Consider the following 27,156-nt stretch of genomic DNA (forward strand, 5'->3'; position numbering starts at 1 on the left):
GCGCAAAGTGGTTAAGTCTGACTCTCAGGGGGTGTTTTCTTCTGCAGGAACTGGGTTCTTAAAAACCATTAACAGAGACTTTATGGGCACGGCAATCCTTCCCTTTAATTCAACCTTACAGTTACCGTCACATTGGTGAGAGAATTGACTGCAGAAACATGGAAGGATCATTCTCTTTATTCATAGGGTGGTAGCCATGGAGGAAGGGAAATCTCTCACAAGTACAGGAGGTGGTTTGTGGTGGCGGCTGATCTATCCATTTGTTAACAATGATTTCAAAATAACATATGCAAAGAACAAAATTATTTACTTGCATCACAAAATATGATGCAAGTATATAAGTCACGTTGCATAATGCCATCATGAGGCATATATCATAATCTTTTCTTACTGCAGTCCGTTGTACTGTAGGGTAAATCAGAATTTGAAGGAATGGAGAATATGTTTATGTAACTTCATTGTCTGGTTATCTTGAACTGAGACTGCTTGTGTATGAATTCCTCTGCTTTCCTTTCATCTACTGTGTAAAAGTTCTATAAGCTTTATGCTTCAGGAATTACTAATCCGAGGAGACCAAATCATGAAGAAGTTGGAAGTGATGCTAGTGTGCCATTGCATATTTTATATATTTTTTTTAAATTCTGCTTTTCCTGTGGAGAAGGCAAAGGAAGGCAAACCACTTGCCCTTGTTTCTTCCTTGAGATCCTATTGCCTTGTTTGCAGGCTTTGGAGTTTGAAACTTGCTATATTTTTTAAAAAAATCTTTATGCCTGTACCAATGTTTATATTTGGTTGCCATCTCAAGAACCGTCCATTTCCCCTAGCATATCAGTGTCCCCACATATTTTCTTGATGATGGGCAGAGTTTTGTCCCAGAGTAGCTGGAGCAGGACGTGTGGAACATGGAACTTCATCAGAGGAAGGGTTAAGAAATACAACAAGTTCGGTAGAAGGTATAGCTAATGAAGAAAGCAAATCCTAGGTTCCTTCTTACTGTAGTTTTTTGCACCCACAGGGAGCAGCCCAGGCAGCACAAAACGTGCCAATGGGGACATATTTGTGCCCGCAGTCTCATCTTTAATAGTAAAGTTCTTTGTCCCACCAACCTGGAGGAAAGAAACAACATGGGGATCAGGTTAAGGATGATGATGATATCATTGATACCTACAGCAGTTTGTCAGTTGATGGAAAAACAAAGAGGTGTACCCTGGAAGGTTTCTAGTAGGACATGACTATCTCTGAGTGATCCAAGATTGAGAATTGCATTAGAATAGACATGTCAAACTCGTGACGTCACGTGATGTCACACAACGTATCAGAATAGTTTTGCCATTGCCAGCAATGGGGTGGGCGCAGCTTCCAGATGATGCGTCCGGCCCATGGACCAGCAGTTTGGAACTACATTAGACATTAGAACATGCCTAAATCAAGCCTTCTATGAACCTTATGTCAACTTGCCTCCCTCCTCTCCTTACCCATCCTTGTAACTTACTTCCAGGGTGTCTCCGGACTCCCAATTTTCGGATTTCATCATACACAAAGATCAGGATGCCAAAAGGCATAGGCACTAACCACCACTGGAATCTAGATGGGACGGGGGACAAGAGAATGGAAAAAGTTAAGCTTGCTAAAGTCAGCTTGCTGAGCTGAATTGTCTTTGAAGTAGCTTGAAACTGACAGGAACTGAGTATCAATCTGCGAAACAAGTATGACCCCAAAGCTTTGTTTCCCAGTTTGGGTCTGTGTTTTCTTGCTAAGTCCCTGGAAAAAGGGAGCAGTTGTAATGTAGGGCTGTAATGACTGCTGTCCTTGGTGCTGAGCTGAGCTGCAGGAAGTTCCCTCCTGTGAGAGGATTTGCTTTTTCCCTTTTAGCTAGAGAGGAGATTTGGATTAGGAGGACTAAGCTGTAGCCTTCTACCTCTTTAACTCCTCATTGTCTTTGCATGTGCCTGTACTTACTGTTATTATAATATGTAAATGAGTGATTCCTGCTCTACTGAATTTAAAATCTAAACTTTGATGAGATGGGATAGGAGAAACAATAGGCAATGAAAGTGCAGTTAGAGGAAAATAACATTTTTTTTTTAAAAAAAGACATGGTAATTACAGCAAGTTGAGTAGGAAATTATAATAGATGAGATGAGATTTCCTAAAGAAATAAGAGATGATTTACGAAGGAGAGGAAGAAAACTAGGATTTAAACCCTGATTTTTAGAGTTGTATAATAATATAAATTTAAACAGAGCCAGCGTGTACAGTGATAAAGGTGTTGGACCAGAGACCAAGTTCTAATTAACTTTCAGTTATGGAAGCTTCTTTCTATATTTGGGGTGGTCCCCCTCTTATCTACCTTACCTACCTCACAGGGTTATTGTTTGGGGAAAAGAATTTGAGAATTTAGCACTATAGGCTGCCTTAAGCTACTGTTATAAAGGGTAGGTTATATATCAAATATACAAATACAGTCATTGATGTCTGTGCACTGCAATGGACAAATCTATATCTCTTGTGTGATTAGAAGAGACTTGTTGAGTTTTGTCTGAGAGTTTTTCCACTGAGCTAGCTAATTCCTGAATGAAGGGAGAGTTGAGATTTATAGCCATGTTAAGCATGGAGTGATATCCTACAATGGAAGGAGAAAAGCAAGAATGTGGGCAGAGAACACTGGTTTGCTTAATCATGTTTTGTAGAAGCCAGAGTTGTTAGGATCTTCATACGGTATGGTACTGAAAGCCATCTCTTGCAAACCATAATGCAACACTACAACTAACCACAAAATCATGCACCTCAGGTTTTGAGGAGACAGGTTCAGAGGTGGCTATGGGCTTTCTCAATAGCTCTGCTCTGTAGCACGGCTTCATGAGAACTTTTGAGAAGTGGTTTTGTCATGTTAGAACACCAGTGTGTACAGGTTCTTACCGTATGGGCATAAAGTTGAAGATATTGGGCATCCCAGGGCAATAACAGAGGAAGCAGCCCAAGCAGATCTGGAACACAATAGCAATCACCAAGATCTTATTTCTGAAAGAGAAAGAGATGAGTAGGGCTGAATGGAAGGTGTTTGGCTGTTCTTGATTTCTGTTTTGAATAGACCAGCATTGGGTGATGGTCAATTGATCATTGGCAGAACGGGGTCACTCAGTGGAAAGAAGCCAGTTCCAGGATAAGGAGGCAAATTACTCATCTTTTGTTGAATTCTCAAAACTGTCAAATTCAGGGAGAACTCAGATTTGATCTTGGGTTGGGGAAAGCTACAAATGCTTTGCCATTTTTTCTGGGAAACAAGCTTATTTCCTGGACTCATGTTTGATTCAGATTTGCCCATCATTAGCATCATTTCAGCAACATTTGGTCAGGAAAACACACTCTCCAACCAACACAAATGCAAAAACTAAGAATGAGAACAGGAGGTTAAACAACAGGTTGAATTTGTTGGGTTGGAAGAATGAACGAGAAATATTCTTGCTGTAGAATCTATCAGTAAAGTTTAAATTTTGTCCCATTTGCCTCCTGGAAAAATTATTTCTACTAAGAACCTTCTTAGAGATTTAGAATATCCGAAATCCTTTCTATTACGCTATAAATAGCAGTTTTGCATTATGAGTACCAGTTCTTCAGTGAGCCAAGTGGGTTCAACTGATTCAACTTTTCTTTGGGTAGCTCAAAGCCACCGCTGGATGGTTGGACAATTCTGGAGGTTCCTTCATATTAATATTTTGTGGTCAATGACCATATTGCTGTCAACATCTCAAAGCAATCATTGGCTACTATCCCTCTGTTTTGATTTATAAAATCACAGTATAACATACATGTATTTTATAAACTACGTTCCCAGCTGTGCCAGACAAAGAATCTTCTCAATTGAGCTGCTGGGGTGTGATCTACCTGAAAAATCCTTGCTGGAAGACAGAAAGTCGTCGTGTCTTGCGGATAAGCACATCTGCAATCTGGCACATCTCAATGCTGATGAAGAAGACGGTATAGCAGGTGTACTGTTGATAAAGACGCTGTCCAAATGTCTGGGAGGAGAAAGGAACAGTGGCGGTATGAAGGCAAAGTCAATAGATGACCACCAGCCACCAGTTAACTCCAAGGATTGCTTAAATATTTTTGAGGTTTTAAGGCAATACAGAATATTTATTCATAGAAGAGAATATTTGCAGCTCAGGGTTGAATTGTGGGTGCTCTCTGAGCTTGATTGTTTGCTTGCATACATTTCATTATCTAATAGGTAATGAAAGGAGTGGGGTTTGTTCTCTTTATATACTAGGAGCCCTGGTGGTGCAGTGGTTAGAATGCAGTACTGCAGGCTAATTCTGCTGACTGCTAGGGGTTCGATCCTCACCAGCTCAAGGCTGACTGAGCCTTCCATCTTTCTGAGGTCAGTAAAATGACCCAGATTGTTTGGGGCAATATGCTGACTCTGTAAGCCACTTAGAGAGAGCTGTAAAGCATTGTGAAGCAGTATGTAAATCTAATTACTATTGCAGAGGTCCCCAATCTTTTGGGCACCAGGGACCGGTTCCGTGGAGAAAGGTTTTTCCACAGATCGGAGGGTGTGTGGTTTTGTGTGCTGCCTGCATCCCAGAGATGGGACTTTGCTTGTTTGTGCAGACTGGTTGCAGGCATGCCACGCCCCAGTACCGGTCCACGGACTGGGGGTTGGGGACCCCTGTGCTATTGCTATTGCTAGTGGCTTTCCTGTCAGTGATAGCGGGAGTGTTCTACCACTTCAGAAAAACATGCTAAAAACAAGTAAACAATAGCCTAATCGAGGAATCATCAAGAACACTCCTTGTTACCAGATAGGGTAAACGTGGCCTGTGATTAATAGTCTGAATTTCAACAGTTGGAACCTCAAGCTGGGAGTCCGATTGGTCTTTCTCTTCCCTACTCACCCACTCTTGGCCATAGCTGTCTTGAAGGTCCTGGAGGTGAACATTCTCCCACTGAGCCCGAAGCCCAAGGCACTTGAGTGGGAACCAGCCCTCTTGTGCCATAGCGGTAAAGTAATCAGTAAAGCCTGCAAATGACTGGATGACTCCTGCAAGGCAAAACACCACAGGTTGTGTTGGATGTTTGGTCCAGCTGAACCTTGACCTTTTACGCCAGGGGGTTTTGATGTCTGGGTGGGCACATTTTGACAGTATATTGCAGGCGCTTTCACCAAATGAGGTAAAGTAAGGAGGTTGTGACTTGCTATCTCTTCCAGCTCACAAGGACGCTCCTTACCACCACCTTGCTTCTAGGCAGGATGGAATATTTATAATAACAATTTCCTGGCTTGTCTGTTTTCCATCTATTTTTATTTTGTAATACGTCCATTGAAGCGATCTTACAAATGGCACTTTGCAGCATTCAAAAAGATTCTTTTTAAAAAGGGCAGAAATTTGGTTCTCCTCAAAGATGCTATATTGAAATTTCTAGATCTAAGCCTAACCTTAATGTCCTTTATGGTTAGGTCAGCCTTTCCTAACCCAGCATTCTCCAGCAATTTTGGCACTCCAGTACCTAGAATTCCCCACTGGTGTAGGAAATGCAGTCCCCCTGGTACATCTGGAGAGGCCTCAGTTGGATAAGGCTAATCAAAAGCTATTCTAGTGAGCTATCTAAAAAAAAAAAATAATCATCTTTGGATGGTTATTTTAAAGCTGAATTAAAAGCGCATTGCTCTCTAGTAAATGTATTTTCTTTCTTTTGCTACCTCTAACCACTAGACACCACTTTCTTGCATCCATACGAACCAATCTGGAAATATGAGTAGACAGCTAGTGCTTCATTGACCAAGCGGTCCCGTCGAGGATTTCGGGGTTTCAGATGCATGATGTCACTCTCAGCCTTTTCATAGGCCAGTGAAACCGAGGGAAACTATGGGAAAGGACAGGATATCTAAAATAAGCATTTGGCACACAAGAACAGCTTTAATTTCACCCCAGACCTGCTGTGATAGACTTTGAAATTTTTGGAACTTGGGTGCTAGATGAAAATCTTTTAGAGCAAGCGTAGGCTTTAGACCTGTAGGTTGAATTCATACAACACATTTAACCTGTTAATTTAATTAATTCATAATACAGGTTGCTAATTGGGTTTACCTTGATCTAACCAATTAGGCTACATTGGCCTAACCTAGTTAGTCAGCTCAAAATTAAACTATTAAAAAAATAACCCACTTTATAACTTATAAACACAGCAACTGGCTTAGTGAGTTTAGCACAGTGGTTCTCAACCTGCGGGTCGGGACCCCATTTGGGGTCGAACGACCATTTCACGGGGGTCACCAAACAACGCAGTCCGCCATTTCTTTCCCCTTTTCCTTAGCTGTGCTACTCCCTTTTATTCTATTGGCTTTTGAAAGCCAATAGAATAGACTCTCTTGAATATAATTCTATTGGCTTTCAAATGCCAATAGGAATTGTCCAGGCTGTCTCTGCCCTGCTGAGCCCACCAAAAGTCCCATTCTGCAAACGGTGCTGCACCAGTTGAGTAGTCCTTGACTTATGACCGGTTGGGGGCCGCAGCATTAAAAAGGTTGAGAACCATTGGTTTAGCATGTTGTGTGAATGCAACAATGATATTGCCTTAAACAGGCTGGGCTAACCCATCAGGCTAAGCCAGGATGAGGTTTGTTTCAAAAGAAGTTGCTTGTACATCCACAAAATGGGACCCACAAAATTAAAGATGGTTTAGAGATGGGTCTCTTATTCTGCTTCTTGCCAACTTTATTTTGGCCCTTTAGGACTCACAATGTCTGTGCACAGCTCAATAAAGAGGATGGTGATGCAGCCAAGAGGAAGAGGGACACTGGCAGTGATGTAGATCAAGTAGGGGGCCAATTCTGGGATGTTCTTGGTCAAGGTATAAGCAATGGATTTCTTGAGATTGTCAAAGATCAGGCGCCCTGGGGTGGAAAAGCAAAGAGAAAAATGCAGAACAGGAATGGCTTCCTTCTATGTGTTGTCCCCTGGGTGTGTGAGGACAACCTGTCTCAGAATTTCCCTAGCAAGAGATCCTCTTAAGAACTGACCCTGCTCAACACCGGTGACAATGGAGGCAAAATTGTCATCCAACAAAATCATATCAGCAGCATTCTTGGCTGCATCGGATCCAGCAATGCCCATTGCGACTCCAATATCGGCTTTCTTCAGTGCCGGAGAGTCATTCACCCCATCTCCTGTAACAGCCACAATTGCACCCTACGGATGAGAGTGAGAAATGTGAGACTTAGGATTTACAACTGGGATTCAGGACAAAGATTTGTAATGGGCAACACTTCTCGTTAGTATTCCATCTGCTCAGAGGGTTTGCCACGTCATGCCTGTCTTCTTGCTTTTCATTTTCTAAAAACCAGTTTCTGATTTTTCTGATTTTTAGCTCGACCTTCTGGAAAGGTATAGCTAATTAGAAGCTTCCTAATATCAAAATTAGTCCAGAGACCCTCAACCTTTTGAGCACCAGGGACCGGCTCCGTGGAGAGTGGTTTTTCTGTGGACTGGAAGGAGCGTGGTTTCATGTACTGCCTGCATCCCGCCGATGGGGTTTTGCTTGTTTGCGCGGATCAATTTCTGGCATGCCGCGGCCCAGTGCCAGTCTACGGACTGGGGGTTGGGGACCCCTGAATTAGTCCACCCTAAAGGAGCAGAGGCTGAGTGCTTCAGGTAGTTCCATAAATCTCAGAGCAATGTAATTAAGAATGCTTGTCCATTCAGCCTAATGTATTTCACAAAGCAGTTATTTGGATAAAAAAATGGCAACCCTGTATTGTATTATATTTAGAGGAAGGGAAAGATGCAGACAATTACTTAATTATGGACTGTGTCCACATAACATGCTTAACTTGTTTACTGAATTCATCAAAACCCATCTGGGAAGTTCATATCAAGTTACAAATCAGTCGTGATTTATGAGATTACACAATCAATTATCTTTATTATGGTCTTTGACCAGCCTTTATACATATTAAAACCATAAGGAAAAAAAAAATCTAAGGGGAGAATTACCAGCACTTGGTGTTTTGTGTAAACGCTATCCCGGATTCTGTAAATGTTCTGGTTTCAATGGCTGGGAAAGTACAAAGTAGATATTGAATATATCCCCTTTCCATAAGAAGTAGTGGATCTTACCAGTTTCTGACAGCTTTCTACAATGATGAGCTTCTGTTGTGGAGAAGTGCGAGCAAAGACCATCTCCGGATGCATCTTTAGAATCTCAACCAACTCTTCACTTTCCATATCTTTCAACTGGCCTCCATTGACCACACATGCCCGGGCATCCCTAGAAATAAGAGAAAAACCCTTCAAGATTAGGAAACCTCCCAATAGCACCTCAGCAATGCCACACTACTTCTTCCCTTGCATAGAGTATCTTCCTTGTCTGGCGCCATTGTCAGTCAAAGTAGCTCTTTAATATATCTGGGTATTAAGGTGCTCACCGCTTGTTGACCTGGTCCACGGGGATGCGGAGGCGTGTGGCGATATCTTCAACAGTTTCACTGCCCTCCGAGATGATGCCAACACTGGCAGCAATGGCTTTGGCAGTGATTGGATGGTCTCCTGTTACCATGATCACCTGGGGGGAAAAATGGAAAGGAGGGGGATTGCAGCAGTTGTTTCTAAATTTATTTATCACACTAAGCCCAAGTATCATGGGAGCTGAAGTCCAGCATACCTAGAAACCTCAGATTAGGAAAGAATCATTTTAGGATCTTGTAAGATTTCAATGTGTCTGTGTCTCGCTTTCATAGCATTATCATGAATACTTTCCCAGTCATTGAAATCATCAGAACATCTGATGAACTTACCCGGATACCTGCAGTGCGACATTTCATGACAGCGTCGGGCACGGTGGCTCTGGGTGGATCAATCATAGAGATAAGGCCTGCAAAGCATAGCCCGCTGGTGGGGAAGTTCATTTCATCACTGTCAAAGTGGTAGCCACGGGGGAACTCATTCTGAGGAAGGTAGAGGTGGCAGAAACCTGTGGACGAGAGATAAGTATTGTGAGACCTCTATTATAGCCCATAAATCAAACTACTTAATCAGATTCAATACAGTTCCAGGTTCGCTTAGCCCACAATACTCAAACTAGGCTACGGTGCTTCCCTTGATATTTCAGCTTTCTCATAATCCAAGTAGTTGACACTCTTGAGGGTGATGGTTGATACCTTGGTAGTTGCCATACCCAGAATGAATGAAGCTCAAGAAGCTTGGAGACATTATTTGAACTTCCTGAATGTTGCTCATGTAAAATACCTCTGAGAAATTGTAGGAGAGTTCAGGAGTGGCTCCACGCTGCTCATGAGAGCATAATTGCTACCTGGAAGGGCTCAACAGGTCAGTGAAGGAGAAGAGCCAGAAAGAGGGCATTTTGATGAGATTCTTCAAGACAGAGCTGGACTACCAGTAGATTTTTTAAAAAAATTATTTAATGAAAACTTCAGTCATCGAACCATTTTTTCTTACCCAGCACACGCTCGCCCAGTCCACCAAGGTCCATATAAGCTGTTTGGAAAGCTTCCCTCCATTGCTCATCAAGGGCCAACTCCTGGCCTTTAATCATGATGGTGGAGCAGCGTTCCAGGATCCTCTCAGGAGCGCCTTTCATCACCAGCAGGTGGCGCTGGTCTCTGGGATCGTCAAGCTCATGGACAGACAGCTAATTGTAGGGGAGATCATAGAATTCATGAGATTTGACCATGGGCAACTTTCTAGCTTCTTGGCTTTGGGCAATGAACTAAGCTGGAGGGAACCAAGTCCAGACTTAAATGCCAGGTTAATTCAGTACTTGCTGAATCAGAGTTCCTTTGGTGGCCCTTGCTGAACTTCTTAGAACCAAAGGACACAAAATCAGCTGCTAACCTGGAATTTGTTGGTGGAATTGAAAGGAATCTCACAGACTTTGTTGTAGCGCTCCCGGTACTCCATGACATTGCCAAGGGTGATTTCAGAGAACTTCAGTAGGGCCGTCTCCGAAGCATCTCCGATCACAATGCGCTGGGATAGAAAAGGGAAAGAAACACAGAAACAGGATCAGCACTGGTTGAACTGCTGGCTGAATCTGCATTTATACTAGATCAGTGTTTCTCAACTTCGGCAGCTTTAAAATGAGTGGACTTCCACTCCCAAAATTCCCCAGAAGACAAGATAGTGAAAATGAGATTGGATAGTTCGTGCTGAAATAAGATTTCTAGAATTTCTAGGTTTTTGATTGCCCTTTACTTGGGTTTGAGTTGAATAACTGACCTAAGCTGCTGTTTTTCAAGTGTGTTTTGTGAAAAACCTCATCTTTGGATCTTAACTGTTTTGGTTGAGGATTCTAGAAGTTACAACTGAATGTCTATTGTGGGCAAAACCTCTAGCCCAGGGGTAGGCAACCTTGGCTCTTTTATGACTCGTGAATTTTGATGACGTGACCATGGGGATGTCACAATAGTCCTAAGAGTGAAAAATGGTCGTAAGTCACATTTTTCGGTGCCCTTGTAACTTTGAGCGGTGTCTAAATACCATGTTATACATGGAAGACCACCTGTATATGTTTACTCTTTTGCCATCTTCTCATCATACACTAAATAAATACATAATAATCCATGTGCATTTTTCTTACCCGTGGCACAGGTACATTATCCTGTCCTGATTTGAAAAAAGCCCGGTTGCAGAGGCTCACCACTTTGCACAGAGCTCTCCATGTCTCCGAGGACTGATCAAAACTTTGTCCTGTAAAGCAGAACAAGAAGCAATGGGCAGCAATGGGGCAAGTTTCCCACATACAGTATTAACCTTGTGAACTCTAAAGATTCCTCCTTCCGTTATGTATTCAAGATGGATAGCGTTTAATATTTATATGTTACTTATATGCAAGGGTGTAGGTCTATACATATGTTGTATATGGTATATTTTTAAATGTGTGTTCTGTATGTTTACATTTTGAGAGCAAGCAACTAAATTTCATTTTTAATGTGTGCTGTTATGCCCACAGGGGAAAAAAATGACAATAAAGGTTATCATCATCATCAACACATTGTAAGCTTAGGACAGGGCTTTTCAACCAGTGGTATGGGTATTACCTGTGGTACATTGGCACTTGGCAGATGGTACGCGACCATCCTAGAAAAGTGGTAGCAGGGGAGGGGAATGAGCTGAACCGGTGGCAGCACTGCACAAGCCTGAGCAAGAGATGACTGGAGCTGCAGGGCTGTCAGGGCTTAGCGGAAGTGCCAGGATCAGTGCCAGGCTCCAGCTGGAGCTCGGCGCTGATCCTGGCACTTCTGCTGAGCCCTGAAGAAGCACCGATCAGCTGGAATGTTGCAGCAGGGTCTTGTGATTTACATTCAGATGCTTGGCAACTGATTCATATTTATGATGGTCACAGTGTCTCAGGGTCATGTGAAGTGACCAAAACCTGCTGCAGCCATCCAGCAGATGGGAGGAATAAAAACCAAACACCCCCCCACCCCACCCCCACTGCCAATCCTCAACAGAAATGCTCACAACAATGAAAACCTCAGACAGGAGGAAGAGTGCCGCCGGGCGGGCAAGCAGGTGTCTTGCTCGGCTGTGGCTTGGGGGCATTTTTTTCAGCGCCATTGTAACTTCGAACAGTCACTAAGTGAACTGTTGTAAGTTGAGGACTACCTGTACTTTATCACTTTTTTCTTTTCTTTTTTTTTTTTGGTCATCAAGTTTTTGACACCTTGCTAGGTGACTGGTGGTACTCGGATATTGCCATATCCTAAAAGTGGTACAATGGATGAAAAGGTTGAAAGGCCCTGGCTTAGGATGGGCAACGTGGTGCCCATCATTACTAACTGTCTCTCTGCTTGTTGCCAAGCTTGCTGTTGATTGCAAATACCTGACTGGTCTTCTGTAGTGTCTGCTGTGTGAATTTGGTTGTCGAACCAAAGATGCGAGACCGTCATTCGATTCTGGGTGAGTGTCCCAGTTTTATCCGAGCAGATGACCGATGTAGAGCCCAGCGTTTCAACCGCTTCCAGATTCTTTACCACGCAGTTCTTCCTGGCCAGTCGCTTGGCTGTGAGAGACAAGCAGACCTATCCAAGGAGAATGAGAGGGAGGTGGGGTGGGAAGAATGAGGTCCAGTATTTGGAATTTGGGATAACTAACGTCAACTTAGGTTGAGGGCATTAAGCCAATTGTTCAAGATTGACCCCACTCCCAATCTTATGCTTCTGGCTGGCTGGAAGTTATGGGAAAAGTGGTGCAGAATATCTGAAGGATATCATGTTGGGAAGGATAACTTAATTCATTCTTTTCTAAGTCTTTGAACTGTGGAAGATATTTTATTACTTGAGAGGCTTCCTGGTGGAAGTGTCTATGGAGATTCTCAGTCATCCAGGTTGTGGTTGTCCCAAGGGTGCTTTTTCAAAAGGCAACTGGACTTCATTTTTCCTTGAAGACATTTTGCTTCTCATCCAAGAAACTTCTTCTGTTCTGATTGAACGGTGGAGAATGGAAGGATTTATTTCCTTGCGGTCATCTGGTCGTTAGTCCTCTTCCTTCAACAGAGGGCGAGGGATACGACACCACCTATCTCCTGTTTTCAATACAGTTCTTTCAGTAGTTCCAAGAAAACCCCCCAAGTGGCCTCAACAACTCTCAGAAAGAGTGCTAATGACCAGATGCCTGCAAGGAATATAAACCTTTCCATTCTCCACCATTCAGTCAGAACTCAAGAAGTTCTGGGATGAAAAGCGAAACGTCTTCAAGGAAAAATTGCTTTTTGAAAAAGTGCCTTTGGGACTTCCTGGTGGAGATGCCAGGGAGTGATCACAGTACCTCCTTCATACAAAGCAACATCTGAAGATGTTATGGAAAGAACAGGGGGAAAATACTCAGAAAGGGCTCAAACTGCTTCTGTGTGACACTTACTGTGACCGTTGCTAGAAGACCCTCGGGGACATAAGCCACCACAATTGCCATGAAAAAGACCATGGCCCTGAGGAAGGGATAGCCGATCACCATGGCAACAACAAAGAAGGTGGCACCAAAGAAAATGGCCAAGCCAGCTATGATGTCCACAAAATGCTCAATCTCAATAGCAATGGGTGTCTTCTCATTCTCCACTCCTGAAGCCAGGCTGGCGATGCGCCCAATGATGGTGCGGTCCCCAGTGTTAATGATGATGCCAGTGGCGGTTCCTGATAAGAAGGGAAGAGCTAGATCAGTGGTGGCGAACCTATGACACCAGTGTCAGAGGCGGCACTCAGAGCCCTCTCTGTGGGCATGCGCGCCGTCACCCCAGTCTTAGGCCTTCAGCTGGGTTTTATAAAATCTTTTCACTTTAGGCCTCTGCCGCCGTTTACAAAAAAAAAGATTCAACCAATCAGTTAATTTCAACTTCTTGCAGGGAAAAAAATAAGATCCTGCAAAGTTGGAATTGATTGATTGAACTTTTTAGTCCCACCCAGTCTGCCGTTACCACCACAGCCACGCCCACCCAATGGGCCACACCCACCCGACACCTGACGATGCATAAGTGGGTTTTGGGTTGCAGTTTGGGCACTCGGTCTCTAAAAGGTTCACCATCACTGAGCTAGATGCTTCCAGAGGACAACTAGTGTGTCCCCTCCAGAAACCAACACCTCCTACCTTCTAAGCACATGGTTGAGAAGAAGGCGATGTTCCTGGTTTCTAAGGGGCTGTCATGGGTGCAGTCTGGGGCACGGGTTTGAGGTTCTGATTCCCCTGTCAAAGAGGAATTATCCACCTAGAATAAAGGAGAGAAGAAAGAAAGGAGGTTTCCATGGAACTCTGTAGGCACAACTCTTGATATGGCGATAACTGCCCATGGCTGGACAATTTCCAACTCTGAAATTTACATTGTGCATTTTCTTTCTTATGTTATTAAAATACATGCATGTGCAGGAGAGGGGAGCATGTTTTTTTTACAACTGTTTTCCAGATTGGAATCATTTTTGAGTTTTGGATTGATCTGAATAATTAAGTTAGTGTTTCCTGATCTTGGTAACTTCCAAGTATGTAGACTTCAATTCTCTTTAATGGCCATCCTGGCTGTGGAATTCTGGCATTTAAAGTCAACAAGCCTGGAAATATATTAAGTACTTAGAAATTAATGTGTTTTAGAACCGCTATATATTGCAGGACAGAATGGATAGTATGACTGTAACTTGTATGTTTCATAATGGAATGGTGCCTTGAACATGGAACTACCAAGTCCTAAGGCAGGGGTCTTCAAACTTAGCCCTTTTATGACTTGTGGACTTCAACTCCCAGAATTCCTCAGCCAGGCACGTGTGCCTGGCTGAGGAATTCTGGGAGTTGAAGTCCACAAGTCATAAAAGGGCCAAGTTTGAAGATCCCTGTCCTAAGGTAATGCTGTAGTCACTGGGTTGCTTAAACCAAAACTACATGTTACATAGTGACCTAGAGACAGTCTGAAGCATTTCCTCCTTCTACATGGGATGTAGGAGGGGACATGTTTTTCTTTCACTTCTGCATTTGGGCTGCAACTAGACTGTTGAAATAGTAACTGCTGTTTCAGAGATCACACAAAAAACGTGCAAGGAACTCACTAGTTCCTTTCTGTCTTCCAGCGAAAGAAAAGGGCCAAACTTCATCAGAGGGTGAGAACAGCAAACTTCCTAGAGTGGGGAGAAGGTGATGTCATATTTATTGGAACAACCTTCTTCATTATCTAGGTACCTTGCATCCTTGCCCAGTGATGATCCTGATGTCTGCTGGGACTCGGTCTCCTCCTTTGATCTCCACCAGGTCACCCACCACCAGCTGATTAGCATTGATCTGGAACTTGTCACCGTCTCGAATCACTGTGGCTTGCTGCGTTTGGGAAGAAGAGAAGAAACGAACTTGCATTTGGATTTATTTACAGCATTCTTTTCTTCCCATAAAACCCCCTCCCCGGAATCAAAATGAAACAAAAATCCCAGACGGTCAAAGAATTTGTTGTTTTCAGATGCATAGTGAGGCTACTGAGAGCCATTTGTACCTGCGGCACAAGATTCTTGAAACTGGCAATGATGTTTGTGCTCTTAAATTCTTGATAGTAACCGAAGCAGCCAGTCACAACCACGACAGCAATAAGAGCAATGGCCAAGTATAACTAAAAGAAGAAGAAAAAAATATGCCAGTGTTTGTGATGTCACAGCTGCACTGCTTCAATTAACCCCACAGACACCACATTTATTATACAGCTCCTCATTTAGCGACTGGCCTTGTTTAGCAACCATTCACAAACACAACAATAATAAACAGTAGTAAATATTCATTTTCTGATCAATATGCCCATTTGCACCTGACTATAAAAGTGCTCAGTGTGAAAATGATTGTTTCCGGCAAAAGCTGTGAGCTGGGGAGGGTTCTAACGAACTAATTTAAGGTCCCAGCTGAGCTTGTTGCCCTGCACTTTTTAGAGAAATCTGGTATTACCTAGAAAAGCAGCTCAAGGAGAGAGAGAGCTTGTTTAAACAATCTCTCTGCTTGCTTAATAACAAAGTTGCTAGACCTGATTGTGGTTGCTAAAGGAGGAGAGGGTGGACTAGAAAATAGACCTAGGTCAGGGGTAGGCCACCTTGGCTCTTTTATGACTGGTGGACTTCAACTCCCAGAATTCCTGAGCCAGCCATCCTAAGGAGAAGTGAGAGATTTCCATACTGAGCCATACTGGCTCAGGAATTCTGGGAGCTGAAGTCCATGAGTCATAAAAGAGCCAAGGTTGCCTACCCCTGCCCTAGGTCTTTAGGGTTTAGGCTGCAAAAATCTAGATGGCCATTAGATGGCAGCAAACGGGTCTCTATAACTATTTAGGTATCAGGTGAATTTTTCCAGCCCAGATCTGGCAGCAGCCCTACTTTGCCCTACTCAATTCGTCTATTGCTAGTGATCCAGCATCCTTCAAGGTATATAATTAAATCATGATATTAAAAACCTAGAGAAGAAACAGTTAATTCTGGCCCTGCCCACCTGAGCCTAAGCCCCACCCACTTTGCATCATCATTCTATCTCCTATGGCAGCTCTCCTCCCGGTGACCCCCAGCTGACTGTCTGCTTCTGCTGTGGGCACTTACATCGTCTGCACTGGTAAGATCTCCTTGGCTACACTGGATCCCAAAGGCGATGAGACAGATGGCAGCTGCCACCCACATGAGGCACTGCAGCCCCCCAGCCAGCTGACGCGCAAACTTCACATACTCCGGAGTGCCTTTTGGGGGCTTCAATTCATTGGGGCCATCACGAAGGAGAATCTCTCCGGCCACTGTGCTGGTCAGACCCTGGAAGCAGATAGAATAGAGTAGAATAATAGACTGGACTGGACTGGACTGGACTGGACTGGACTGGAATAGAATGGAATGGAATGGAATGGAATGGAATGGACTGGACTGGACTAGACTAGACTAGACTAGACTAGAATAATATAGAATAGAATAGAATAGAATAGAATAGAATAGAATAGAATAGAATAGAATAGAATAGAAGGAATGGACTGGACTGGACTAGACTAGACTAGACTAGACTAGAATAGACTAGAATAGAATAGAATAGAATAGAATAGAATAGAAGGAATGGACTGGACTGGACTAGACTAGACTAGAATAGAACAGAATAGAATAGAATAGAATAGAATAGAATAGAATAGAATAATAGACTGGACTGGACTGGATTGGACTGGACTGGACTAGAATAGAATAGAATAGATTAGACTAGAATAGAATAGAACTGGAAGGGACCTTGGAGGTCTTCTAGTCCAGCCCCCTGCTCAAGCAGAAAAATCTATACTGTCTCAGACAGTTAAATGTCTAGTCTCTTCTTAAAAAATCTCCAGTGATGGAGGCCAGATACAAATATAATATATAATATAATATATAATATATAATAACAAACCAGTAATGACTCTTAGAGATTTGTCTACTCCGGATACAATGAAAATGGCTATCAGTTTAGGCCAGACCTATTCCTCATGTACCGCTTCTTTTCAACGCTAGATGGCAACTGTACTTTCAAGGCTGCAGAAGGGGTTATGATGAACTATGAAAATATATGTTCCTTTCAGCTTGTCCCTAGCACCCGTTTTGTCAAAGGGCTTCACCTTCTTGATGTTGGTCCGGTATTTCATTTCCAACTCTTCTATAGACAGCTGATGATCATTCTAAAAGGAGGACAGACCCAAGATAAGAATGTGATTTCAGTAGATGGAGAGATGTTGTCTTTTAGGCAAGACCTCCCCTGTCATGCAATGTTCTTTCCTGCTATTTTGCATAAAAAAATAAGCATAGTTAACAAATATTTCCTCAGACAAATGAGATAAACTCGCAAAATGAAAGCATAGAATGACTTAAACATTCCGGATAAGTGGGAATTGATTCCGGATGCCAGGAGATTAAATTCCAGACACAAAGCATATCAGGGTTGAAGGCAGAGAGAAGCAAAGAATGTATTACAGATGAAAAAAAAAAGCAATTTAGTTTATATATGTAATTGCACACACCCAGTATTAAATAGTAGTATAATTTATTGTCTCAGAAAACCGAGGAGGCACATTATCAAACAGAATTTGCAGCTCAAACGTTTGCATGCCAAAATGTTTAGGAAAGAAATAATTTCAAATATGGTAATCTCTGTTATTAGAGAGGTTTTAGGAGAGGTTAAATTATGAATTATGAAATGGATTAGATCAGTGTTTCCCAAACTTGACAATTTTAAGGCATGTGGACTTCAACTCACAGAATTCCACAGCCAGCATTCCACAGACTTCAACTCCCAGAATTCTGGGAGTTGAAGTCCACATGCCTTAAAATTGTCAAGTTTGGGAAACACTGGATTAGACTAACGATATCTGATGGAATTAACATTGCTTTTGTTCATATGAACAAGGCTCTGAAACCATTACTTATCATTTGCTGAAATTTTCTGAATACCAGTACTTTTAGAGAATGAAGCTGTCTCTCAAAAAATTAGTGGAAAAAACAACATTCCTTCCTTGACCTTCAGAGATAAAATTACATTTTGTTTTGGAGAAGAATTCCTTCCCTTAAGACTGATATACAGTAATTACATTAAATGTACTCCTTAGTTTCAAATGGTTTCTAGATTAAGAAACAAAAGAATATTGCAATTCTTCCTGTTTGTGACTTTCCTAATTTTTGTGTGCCAAAATTTGTACACTGATCTTCTGAGGGGAGCTTTGAATGCAAATTTCCTTTAGTGTCAGTTATTGATTATTTTTAATGTTTGCTTTCAGATTCCAAATTCTGAAGGAGCTTAAGAGGGCATAAGTGGATAAAGTGCCCCTCGTTAAATCAATTATAGCTTTGTGACATCACTGCCTTGCATCTCTTATTGTTCATAGGAGAGGGAGGATAATGCCATAATGTTGAACCTGGGTTCATGGATTACGAATATGTTTTATGGATGAAGAATTTATTTCTTTTTGGCTGCTCTCTCACACCTGACTAAACTTAATTCTTTTTTTTTTCTGAAAGTTGATATGCTTAACAAGATACACATTTGGGGCAACACTGTGCATTGTTGTATTGCACAACTGGGGCCAAAATTTCTGTTGCTAAGCTAGATGGTTGTTAAGTGCATGATTTACAACCATTTTTGTTATGGCTGTTACGTAAATCAGTGCAGTTGTTAAGGGAATCATGTCATTATGCGAATCCAACTTCCCCTATTGACTTTGCTTGTAAGAAGCTAACTGAGAAGATCATAAATATCAATCAAATGACCCTGGGATGCTCCAATCGTCATAAATAAATGCCGGTTGCCAAGTGCCTGAATTTTGATCACGTAACTGTGCAACCGTCGCAAGTATGAGGATCACTCAGAAGTCATGTTTTCAGTTCTGTTGCAACTTTCAATGATTGCTAAACAAATGGTTGTAAATTGAGGACTTATAATGTATATCGACTTTCAGTAAAAAATAATTATGTTTAGCCTAGTGTGATATGACTAGTTTTATGTTTAAATGTGATAAGAAAACTGGGTTAACACTGGGTTAGTTCAATAATCAGCTGTCAAATTAATTGAATAGGCAAGCTGCCTATTTCAACTATGGATATGACAATGTTCTAAATCCATAGAGAAATCTTATTTTTTCCGTTCTGGTCCCGTGGCTTACCACATCCATTTCTTTCTTCATATTCTCTAACTTCTCTTTTTTCTCCAATGCTTTGTTTTTCTTCTTCTTCTTAATCTTCACATCCATTTCCCCATCGTACTTCTCCATCTCCACCGAGTACATTTCGTACTTCTCCTGGTGGGGCAAAAAAGTCAAAGAGAAAGATGTCTGTCAGCTCAAATAGCTTCATTAATTATTATTAATTATTATTAATTAAGATGTCACTATATTCTTTTGGGATTAAAATTAAACGAAATGGCTAGCAATAGCATTGAAAATAGATTGTTTCAAAGGCTCTTTTCCTTAGTTATTTTTCCTTTGAAAGTGGCTGAAGGGAATAGAAGAGTGATGTCCACAATGGTGGTGGTGGTGTGGTGTGTGTGTGTCAAAAAAGTCAATTGTTGTTAGCAACTGCCATCTTGACTATTTGGTCCCCCTCAGAGGTCTGGGAATTGCCTTGGAACCCCAATGCTTGACATGTTTGCTTAAACAAAATTATCTTTATCAAATATAATCAACAAACTGATTTGAAATCAATGTTGATCTACCATTTGGCATCAAAGGAATGGGATTAATTGATAGATGAGTCGGTCACCTTTACTAAGACTGAGTTGTTTACAGTACACACAAGTACACTTGTTGAGTTGTGCTTTAGGAACAGAAGAGGGGAATTTTACGAAGGGCTCTTTTACTCTGCAATTTTACTTCGCTAGTAGTAGATCTAAGCTTGAGAGTCCCACAGTCATCCATCACCTGTGGAGAACAGGTTCAGCATTTTTCTAGTTCCACTTTTTTTAAGCAGATACGGAACTGAACAGAATGATATTTTGGGTGTTTTCCTCTTGGTCAAATGGAAAATGAGAGCAGTGGGCAATTCCGTGAATTATGAGACTTTCTGGTATCAGATAGGTCACGTGACCGCTATCCACGCAGTTTTGATGAAATGGGAATTGAACCAGTTCCCTTTGGAGGTTATTTTTGTTTTGAAGTGATTTATATTTCTGTCCCAGTAGGCCTGTTCTGCTAATGCTGTTTTGAAATTACTCACATTAATGAAAACAATGCGGTGCAATTTGATAATATGCACTTGTAAATGAAGGCGAATGTACGTGTCTCAGGATAATGTTGCAGGATCCAATCTGGGTTGGTCCTGACTCCTGCAATATACGCTTATTGTAAGCATAAAGCAAAGCCTCACTGCATTTGCCCCACTGCACCCCCTTAGATGTGCCAGGATGAACATCTGCCACATGAGACCTTGAGGGAGAAAACCCAACACTCAGAAATACTGTTACAAATCTCAAATGCAACTCTATAATTCTGTCAATGCCAGAGAAGGGAGTGAGAAGGAAATGCATCTTTTTTCCCCCTAGAAGCTGTTTGTTTATACAGTATGGATCTGAATCTCCCCAATGAAAAGTTTCCAAGCTTTGTCCCGTAATTTAGAAAATCTATTCACACAAAGCTGATGAAAAGCTTATCACCATAACTAGAAACTTGATAAGAAGGCACGGTCTAATAATGCTGTAATCACACCCTATTCTTTTTTTTTGCAAAGACCAGGGAAATTCACCTACCCTTCCCTTTTTGTTCCGGCACCTTTTTGGGGATGGAACCTTGTAGGGTAGGCAAGGTGGGTTGTATGACGTGTGTGAGTTCCTGCACTTTTTTTTTCTTTTTTTTTAGAAAAAAAGCACTGGCCAGGACTATGTGAAAATTAATGCTCAAATTCCTTTCACAGTTGGATAAAGAGGGAGACACCCTCTGTACATATTAATTTACTTTTAATCCCTAGGACATTTGTTTGCCTGTCACGGAATGTGTTTTTTTTTTTAAATTTGTTTTACCTAGAGTCAAGAGCTCTGAATCTGGGACTGAAAGCTTTTTACGTCTGCCTATAAGGGCTGGGGAGATGTTTTGTTTTGTAAAAACATATAAAAGTGATATGTGAGTTCTTCCTATATTCTGTTCCATTGCTAATTTACATGAAAGCTGGGACATGACCGCTGAAGTAAAGGCAAGGATAGAGAAAGCTCAAACAGCATTCTTCAAAATGAAAAAGGTCTTCTGCAGTCACGACATAAGCCTAAGACTAAAAATCAGGCTTGTCAGATGCTATATTTTTTCTATCCTACTCTATGGAGTAGAGAGTTGGTCTCTGACAGAAGGCCACCTGAAGAGACTAGAACAGTGGTTCTCAACCTTCCTAATGCCGCGACCCTTTAATACAGGTCCTCATGTTGTGGTGACCCCCAACCATAAAATTATTTTCGTCACTACTTCATAACTGTAATTTTGCTACTGTTATGAATCGTAATATAAATATCTGGTATGCAGGGAACATGGTATTTGTTTCCGAAGTTGAACCATTGTTTTTCCTACACAGATACTCTCTTCAAGTATCATCATATATTTAAATACATTTAAATACATATATTTAATAAATACATGGACACACTTTTCCAGAATTACTTGAGGACAGTGTCCATACTTTATGTTTCTGGACCAACCACCTCAGTGGTGACTTTGGGCCAATCTCTCTCTCTGCCTACCTCACAAGGTTGCTTTGGGAACCAAATAAATACATCATTTTCATCTCCCAGAGAAAAAAAGTGGGATAAAAATGTGATAAATTATACACAACACCCTTTTTTTTCTGCTGTATGCTCTCTCCTCATGCAAGTTATATTACTAACTTATCGCTATGGTTCCAATGATAGCCCCGAGACATCTGTACACACACTTTTCTTAGTAGCTCCCAAAGATTGCTATCTTGGCCAAACTACTATTTCATCTATGAAGAACAGTAACAATGCAGGGAAGGAACCAAGAAGATAAACAACAGCATAAAGGAGGCAGCGCCCAGCATTTCACTTTTGAAGAAAATCAACAGTGCATTCAAGAACACCTGGCAAGAGTCACCAAAATGCCAATCCAGATTAAGAATCTGACTTCTTTCTGCATGCAAAGGCTTCACGAATCATTGGTTTACCAAATGCATTGTCCCAGGTCAATATGCTCTGGAAAAAAGAACCTTTATCGGGAAAGTTTAATGGGCAATTCTCGGAAGATCCCAAATCCCTGGGAGGCGGGGGGGGGGAGAGGAGAAGAGAGGGACTGGGAAGGAGGCTGCAGGTCACCATGCATCTACCTTTTTTATATATATAACACACACACCCCAAGCTTCTAAAACTAAAGTAAGACTTGAGCCACAAGAACCGCGTTTCTTTAGCTCAGCTCCCCGTGCTGACATTCCATCCCGGATGCACATGCCAAGAAAAAGGTGATTTGCTCGGCAAGCAATCAACAATAAAAAACAGAGAGAGAAGGAGGAGAAAGGCTTGGCACTTCACTTCTGGAAAGACCTGCCACGAGGCCACTTTATAAAAGCAGGAGCAAACAAATCCCAAAAGTGCACAAAGCTAAGGCCGGAGAGGGGGCAGGGGGAAAAGGCCACCAAAGCCAAGCCACTGAAGGGCTTTTGCTAACAAGGTCTTGGTCAGCAGCAGCAGCAGCATCGCCTTTTCGGAAGGGCGGCCAGGAATAAAATAAACTGTTTGCTCCTTTTGCTTTCTTCCAAACCTGCGCTTCAGACATGCTCCCCAGGCAGGCTTCCTAGGCAGCAAGCGCTTCGGTCTCCGTGGGATTTCCCTCTTAGGAGAGGAGGGCTGAGAAGGGGCTGCTTGGGGAGGACAGGAGATGCAGCCGCGGCCCTGTGGACTCCCCCGCCCCCCCTCCTCCGGCCCCCGGGAATCGTCGTTCTTAAGACCATCGGAAAGATGTGTTTGCCGATGGTCTTAGGTGACTCCTGTGAAAGGGTCGTTCGACCCCCAAAGGGGTCGTGACCCACAGGTTGAGAACCGCTGGACTAGAAGCATTTGAAATGTGGATTTACAGGCGGCTGTTACGTATAAGCTGGGTTGACAAGATCAGAAATGAGGAGCTGATAAGCCGCCTGGGAAAGCCAAGGGAAATCATCAAAACAATTAAAAAACAAAAATTAGAATATTTTGGACATGTGATGCAACACCCAGAAAAATATGGCATACTCCATTTAATCTTCCAGGGAAAGATTGAAGGCAAATGAGGTCCAGGCAGAAGAAGAACACCACGGCTTCAAAATCTAAGGGACTGGTTTGGACAAAACTCAGCAGCACTTTTTCGTGTGGCTGCTGATAAAAACAGGATGGCCAACATGATCGCCAACGTCCGATAACGGATATGGCACAACAAGAAGAATTGCTATTTCTATACAGTTACTATGATGAATAGAATAGAATAGAATAGAATAGAATAGAATAACAGAGTTGGAAGGGACCTTGGAGGTCTTCCAGTCCAACCCCCTGCTCAGACAGGAAATTCTATACCATTTCAGACAAATGGTTGTCCAGTCTCTTCTTAAAAGCCTCCAGTGTTGGAGCATCCACAACTTCTGGAGGCAGGTTGTCCCACTGGTTAATTGTTCTAACTGTCAGGAAATTTCTCCTTAGTTCTAGGTTGCTTCTGTCCTTGATAAATTTCCATCCATTGCTTCTTGTCCTGCCTTCAAATGCTTTGGAGAATAGCTTGACTCCCTCTTCTTTGTGGCAACCCCTGAGATATTGGAACACTGCTATCATGTCACCCCTGGCCTTTTTTTCATTAAATTAGACATACCCATTTCCAGCAACCATTCTTTATATGTTTTCGCCTCCAGTCCCCTGATCAATTACTAAGACAAGATATGTTACTTTTCAATTACTACTGCGATAAAGTTTATATTCTATATTAGTACTATTCACTATATTATTACTATTGCTCCATTACATTTGCCTACATACTATCCCACATAGACTGTTACTGCTATGCATCAAAGTTTCTTTTAAACCTGTTTTGTCTTAAATCTCATCTCTCTTGAGGTCTCTACTTTTTCTGTTAAGGGCCAGCTTCTTGCATTTTTTTTACACTGTGCTTTGTTTTGCTGGACTGGTATTATTTATTTTCTTCTCTTTTGGACCTGCCAGTACTCCTGAAGGAAAAAAAGCTTCTTTTGTTTTCTTTGCTAGTGGCTGCAGAGCTTCAAAACACACGTTTCCTTCCACACTTGTCTCAAGGTTGTAGCTCTATCAGCAACTCTGCTCTCCCGGTATTGGGGACAAGACTCCAGTAGGTGAGAAAGAAGGCAGCACAGGGGCCTACAATGTTGCTAAGGAGCCTGCTTCACCTCATCGAAATAAAGCATTTTATGCCCTCTTGACAGGGTCAATAAGGGGAAACATTCCATTTAGTATATGTGATACTCCAGGATTTCAGAGTAGAAAAATCCCCGAAACATTTCTCCCTTCTTTGTCCTTAATAGCGAGCTAATACTAAAGTAAATATGAAACTATTTCCTGTTCTCCCAAGATTTGCAAATCAAAGGCAGCAATCTTGCTATGCCCCCTTCTCCCCCCCCCGTGTGTGTGTATTTAGTCCAGCCATTTTGAAATCAGTGCAGAATGTGCTTTCTGGCAGACAAAGAACATTCTGGCTGTTCCATCTGCAGATTGATTTATCTAACATTTACAATCCTAATGGATTCTGGGTAGCACACCACAGAAAAAACAAACAACCTAGTTAAAATAAAACTAAAATGTCAACTTTTATCTTCTATGTTGGTTTCTTTTCCTTTCCTTTCTGCCCTTCTCTCCTCTAAACGTGTGCACACATGATTTATATTTACACATTCATCTTTTGATGATCTCAACCCGTAGCTAAAGGTACCTGATGAGAACGGTCACATGAGCGGGCATCGGATTTGTCATTTCCTCCCAGCACACTCTTTACTATGCTTCTCTACCCCAGCAATAGTAGGGCAACTATCCACACCCTGGCTAACCATACACCCAGAAAGTCATCTTATAAATGCCATCCTAATCGTGTGAGCCAATGTGATGTAGATCTATCTACCAGGCTAGAAACCAGGAGACCATTGGTTTTACTCTCATCTTGGGTGCAAAGTCAGCTGGGTGATCTTAGACCAATTTCTTTCTTTCAGTCCTAGGAAGGAGGCAATGGCAAACAGCTTCTGAAATTTTGCCAGAAAGACTACAGGAACTTGTCCAAGCAGTCTCCATGAATCAGATACGATTGAGAAGCAGAAGAAAAAAGATTCATGATTTTGGATGGAAGCTTTCAAGGCCAATAATTGAGCTGACAATCCATTCTGGAGAACCCTCGACTGAAGTAGCTGCTCCCGCTGAAAGGTGATGGCTTCTATCCTGGTCAGCTGCTCAAAGAAATAAACTTCATTTTGCCTGATGAGAGGGTCAGCTCTGACTTTACATGTATAGACTACACTATAATATCCCATTAACATTATTCCTCTTATTCTTTTCATCATGAAATGGGTTCGGGTACATCCAGCTGACAGTCCTTGTATATAGTCATTCCTCTGATTAATTGTTCTGTCAGGAAATTTCTCCTTAGTCCCAGGTTGCTTCTCTCATTGATTAGTTTCCATCCGTTGCTTCTTGTCCTGCCTTCAGGTGCTTTGGAGAATAGCTTGGCTCCCTCTTCTTTGGGGCAGGCCCTCAAATATTGGAGCATTGCTATCATGTCAACCCTAGTCCTTCTTTTCATTACCCTGGACATACCCAATTTCTGCAACCGTTCTTCATATATTTTAGCTTCCAATCCACTAGTCATCTTTATTACTCTTCTCTGTACTCTTACTAAAATTTCAACATCTTTTTTATATTGTGGGGACGAAAACTGTAGTATTCTGCAGTATTCCTAGTGTGGTCTTACCAAGGCATTATAAAGTGGTATTAACTCTTCACATGAACTTGATTCTATCCCTCTGTTAATTCAGCCTAAGACCAAGCAAATATCAACTCCACAAAATCTAGCTTTGTTAGAAGGTTCATTCCAGATGTCTTCCATGGTTTACCCCATGTTAACCCCAGTCACAAGCAGAGTAAGCAGTTCACTGGCATGCCACGCAGGAACAACCCCCCGCCTTTTAAAAACCACTTGAGTTACTGACAAGCCAGGGGAAAAACAATTATGTCCTGAGCCATACCTTGAATAGAAATTAAAGCTATAAAAATCAGTCTTTTTTTTTTTTTTTTTTTTAAAAAATTGGAGTGAAACATATTCTACTGCTAAATGATGCAGATCCATTTACTGGTATAAGGAAGAGGGGGAATCCTGAGTGATGTTGAAACCCAGTGCCTAAATGAAAACAGAAGCTTCCTTACCGCCTTCCCCATGATGAGTCCTTGAGGTCAACAAGACAGGCTTAAGGGGAACTTGGTACTGCAGGCTGCAGGAGATGCCAGACCCTGCAACTGAATAAACGGATGATCCCCTAAGGTAACTCCTTTTTATAAATTCTTGTGGCTGCCAATCTGGGGTGGTTCCATGCACCCTACAGCCAGGTCTCGCTTGCGTGTTTTTGAAGTCACACACCAAGAGGAGACAGCCCTGCAAGAGAGGACAGAAAACACACACGCACAGACAAAAAACACACCCCTAGCCATTCAGCTGAAAGCCACCTTGGAATGCCCCTTTTACGATATCTCCTTCGGTACCACACACATATAGGCATCTGTGAACTTGAAGGTAAGGAGCGTGAAATAACACCTTGTTCTCTTTTTTTAAAAAACAAAAAGCTAGTAGATAAATCAACTAAATAAATAATACATATCAAATTTTACATTTGAAACCCAATGTCCAAACCAAAATGTAGCCGTCACTTGATGTTTGTGCTTTTCCAAATAGCGCAGAGGAACTCTTCTCTCCCCCCCAAAAAGAATATTATAGAAAAGTCTGCACAAAACTGTCCCTAGGCATGAAAAGTTGTGCATTTATGCGTTTTGTTAAGGAGAACACTGTGTAAATTGGGAAAAATGGTTGTCCAAATGCTATCTGGGCGAAGTAGATACCTAAAGTGGAAGGTTTATAAAATGAGACATTAAAAAAAAATAGAATTTGATAATTAGTATTTTCCCCCATTCCCTCTATATTGGCCAGGAAGGTCTCAGTTGGCAGCCTAGAAACTGACTCTGAAGGCAATAGCTCTCA

The 27,156-nt window shown here is 42.0% G+C and overlaps 1 protein-coding gene across 1 annotated transcript; it reads right to left on the bottom strand.

Annotated features, from left to right (window-relative positions):
* Positions 1-87: 87 nt before the first annotated feature.
* Positions 88-26,342, bottom strand: ATP4A (ATPase H+/K+ transporting subunit alpha). The gene is made up of 23 exons (XM_039325588.1): positions 26,331-26,342; positions 19,111-19,245; positions 17,077-17,136; positions 16,058-16,261; positions 14,980-15,093; positions 14,676-14,810; positions 13,602-13,719; positions 12,882-13,150; positions 11,845-12,043; positions 10,600-10,709; positions 9,855-9,989; positions 9,459-9,651; positions 8,798-8,973; positions 8,429-8,565; positions 8,121-8,271; positions 7,025-7,193; positions 6,744-6,898; positions 5,745-5,868; positions 4,899-5,044; positions 3,886-4,019; positions 2,920-3,021; positions 1,493-1,584; positions 88-1,106 (listed from the first exon to the last, which is right to left on the bottom strand). The coding sequence occupies exons 1-23, from the start codon at positions 26,340-26,342 to the stop codon at positions 1,078-1,080; spliced, it is 3,099 nt and encodes a 1,032-aa protein (XP_039181522.1). The 3' UTR covers positions 88-1,077.
* Positions 26,343-27,156: the final 814 nt, after the last annotated feature.

The sequence above is a fragment of the Crotalus tigris genome, unplaced genomic scaffold (assembly GCF_016545835.1).
Source record: "Crotalus tigris isolate CLP2741 ecotype Arizona unplaced genomic scaffold, ASM1654583v1 scf7180000024338.4412243, whole genome shotgun sequence".
Taxonomy (NCBI): domain Eukaryota; kingdom Metazoa; phylum Chordata; class Lepidosauria; order Squamata; family Viperidae; genus Crotalus; species Crotalus tigris.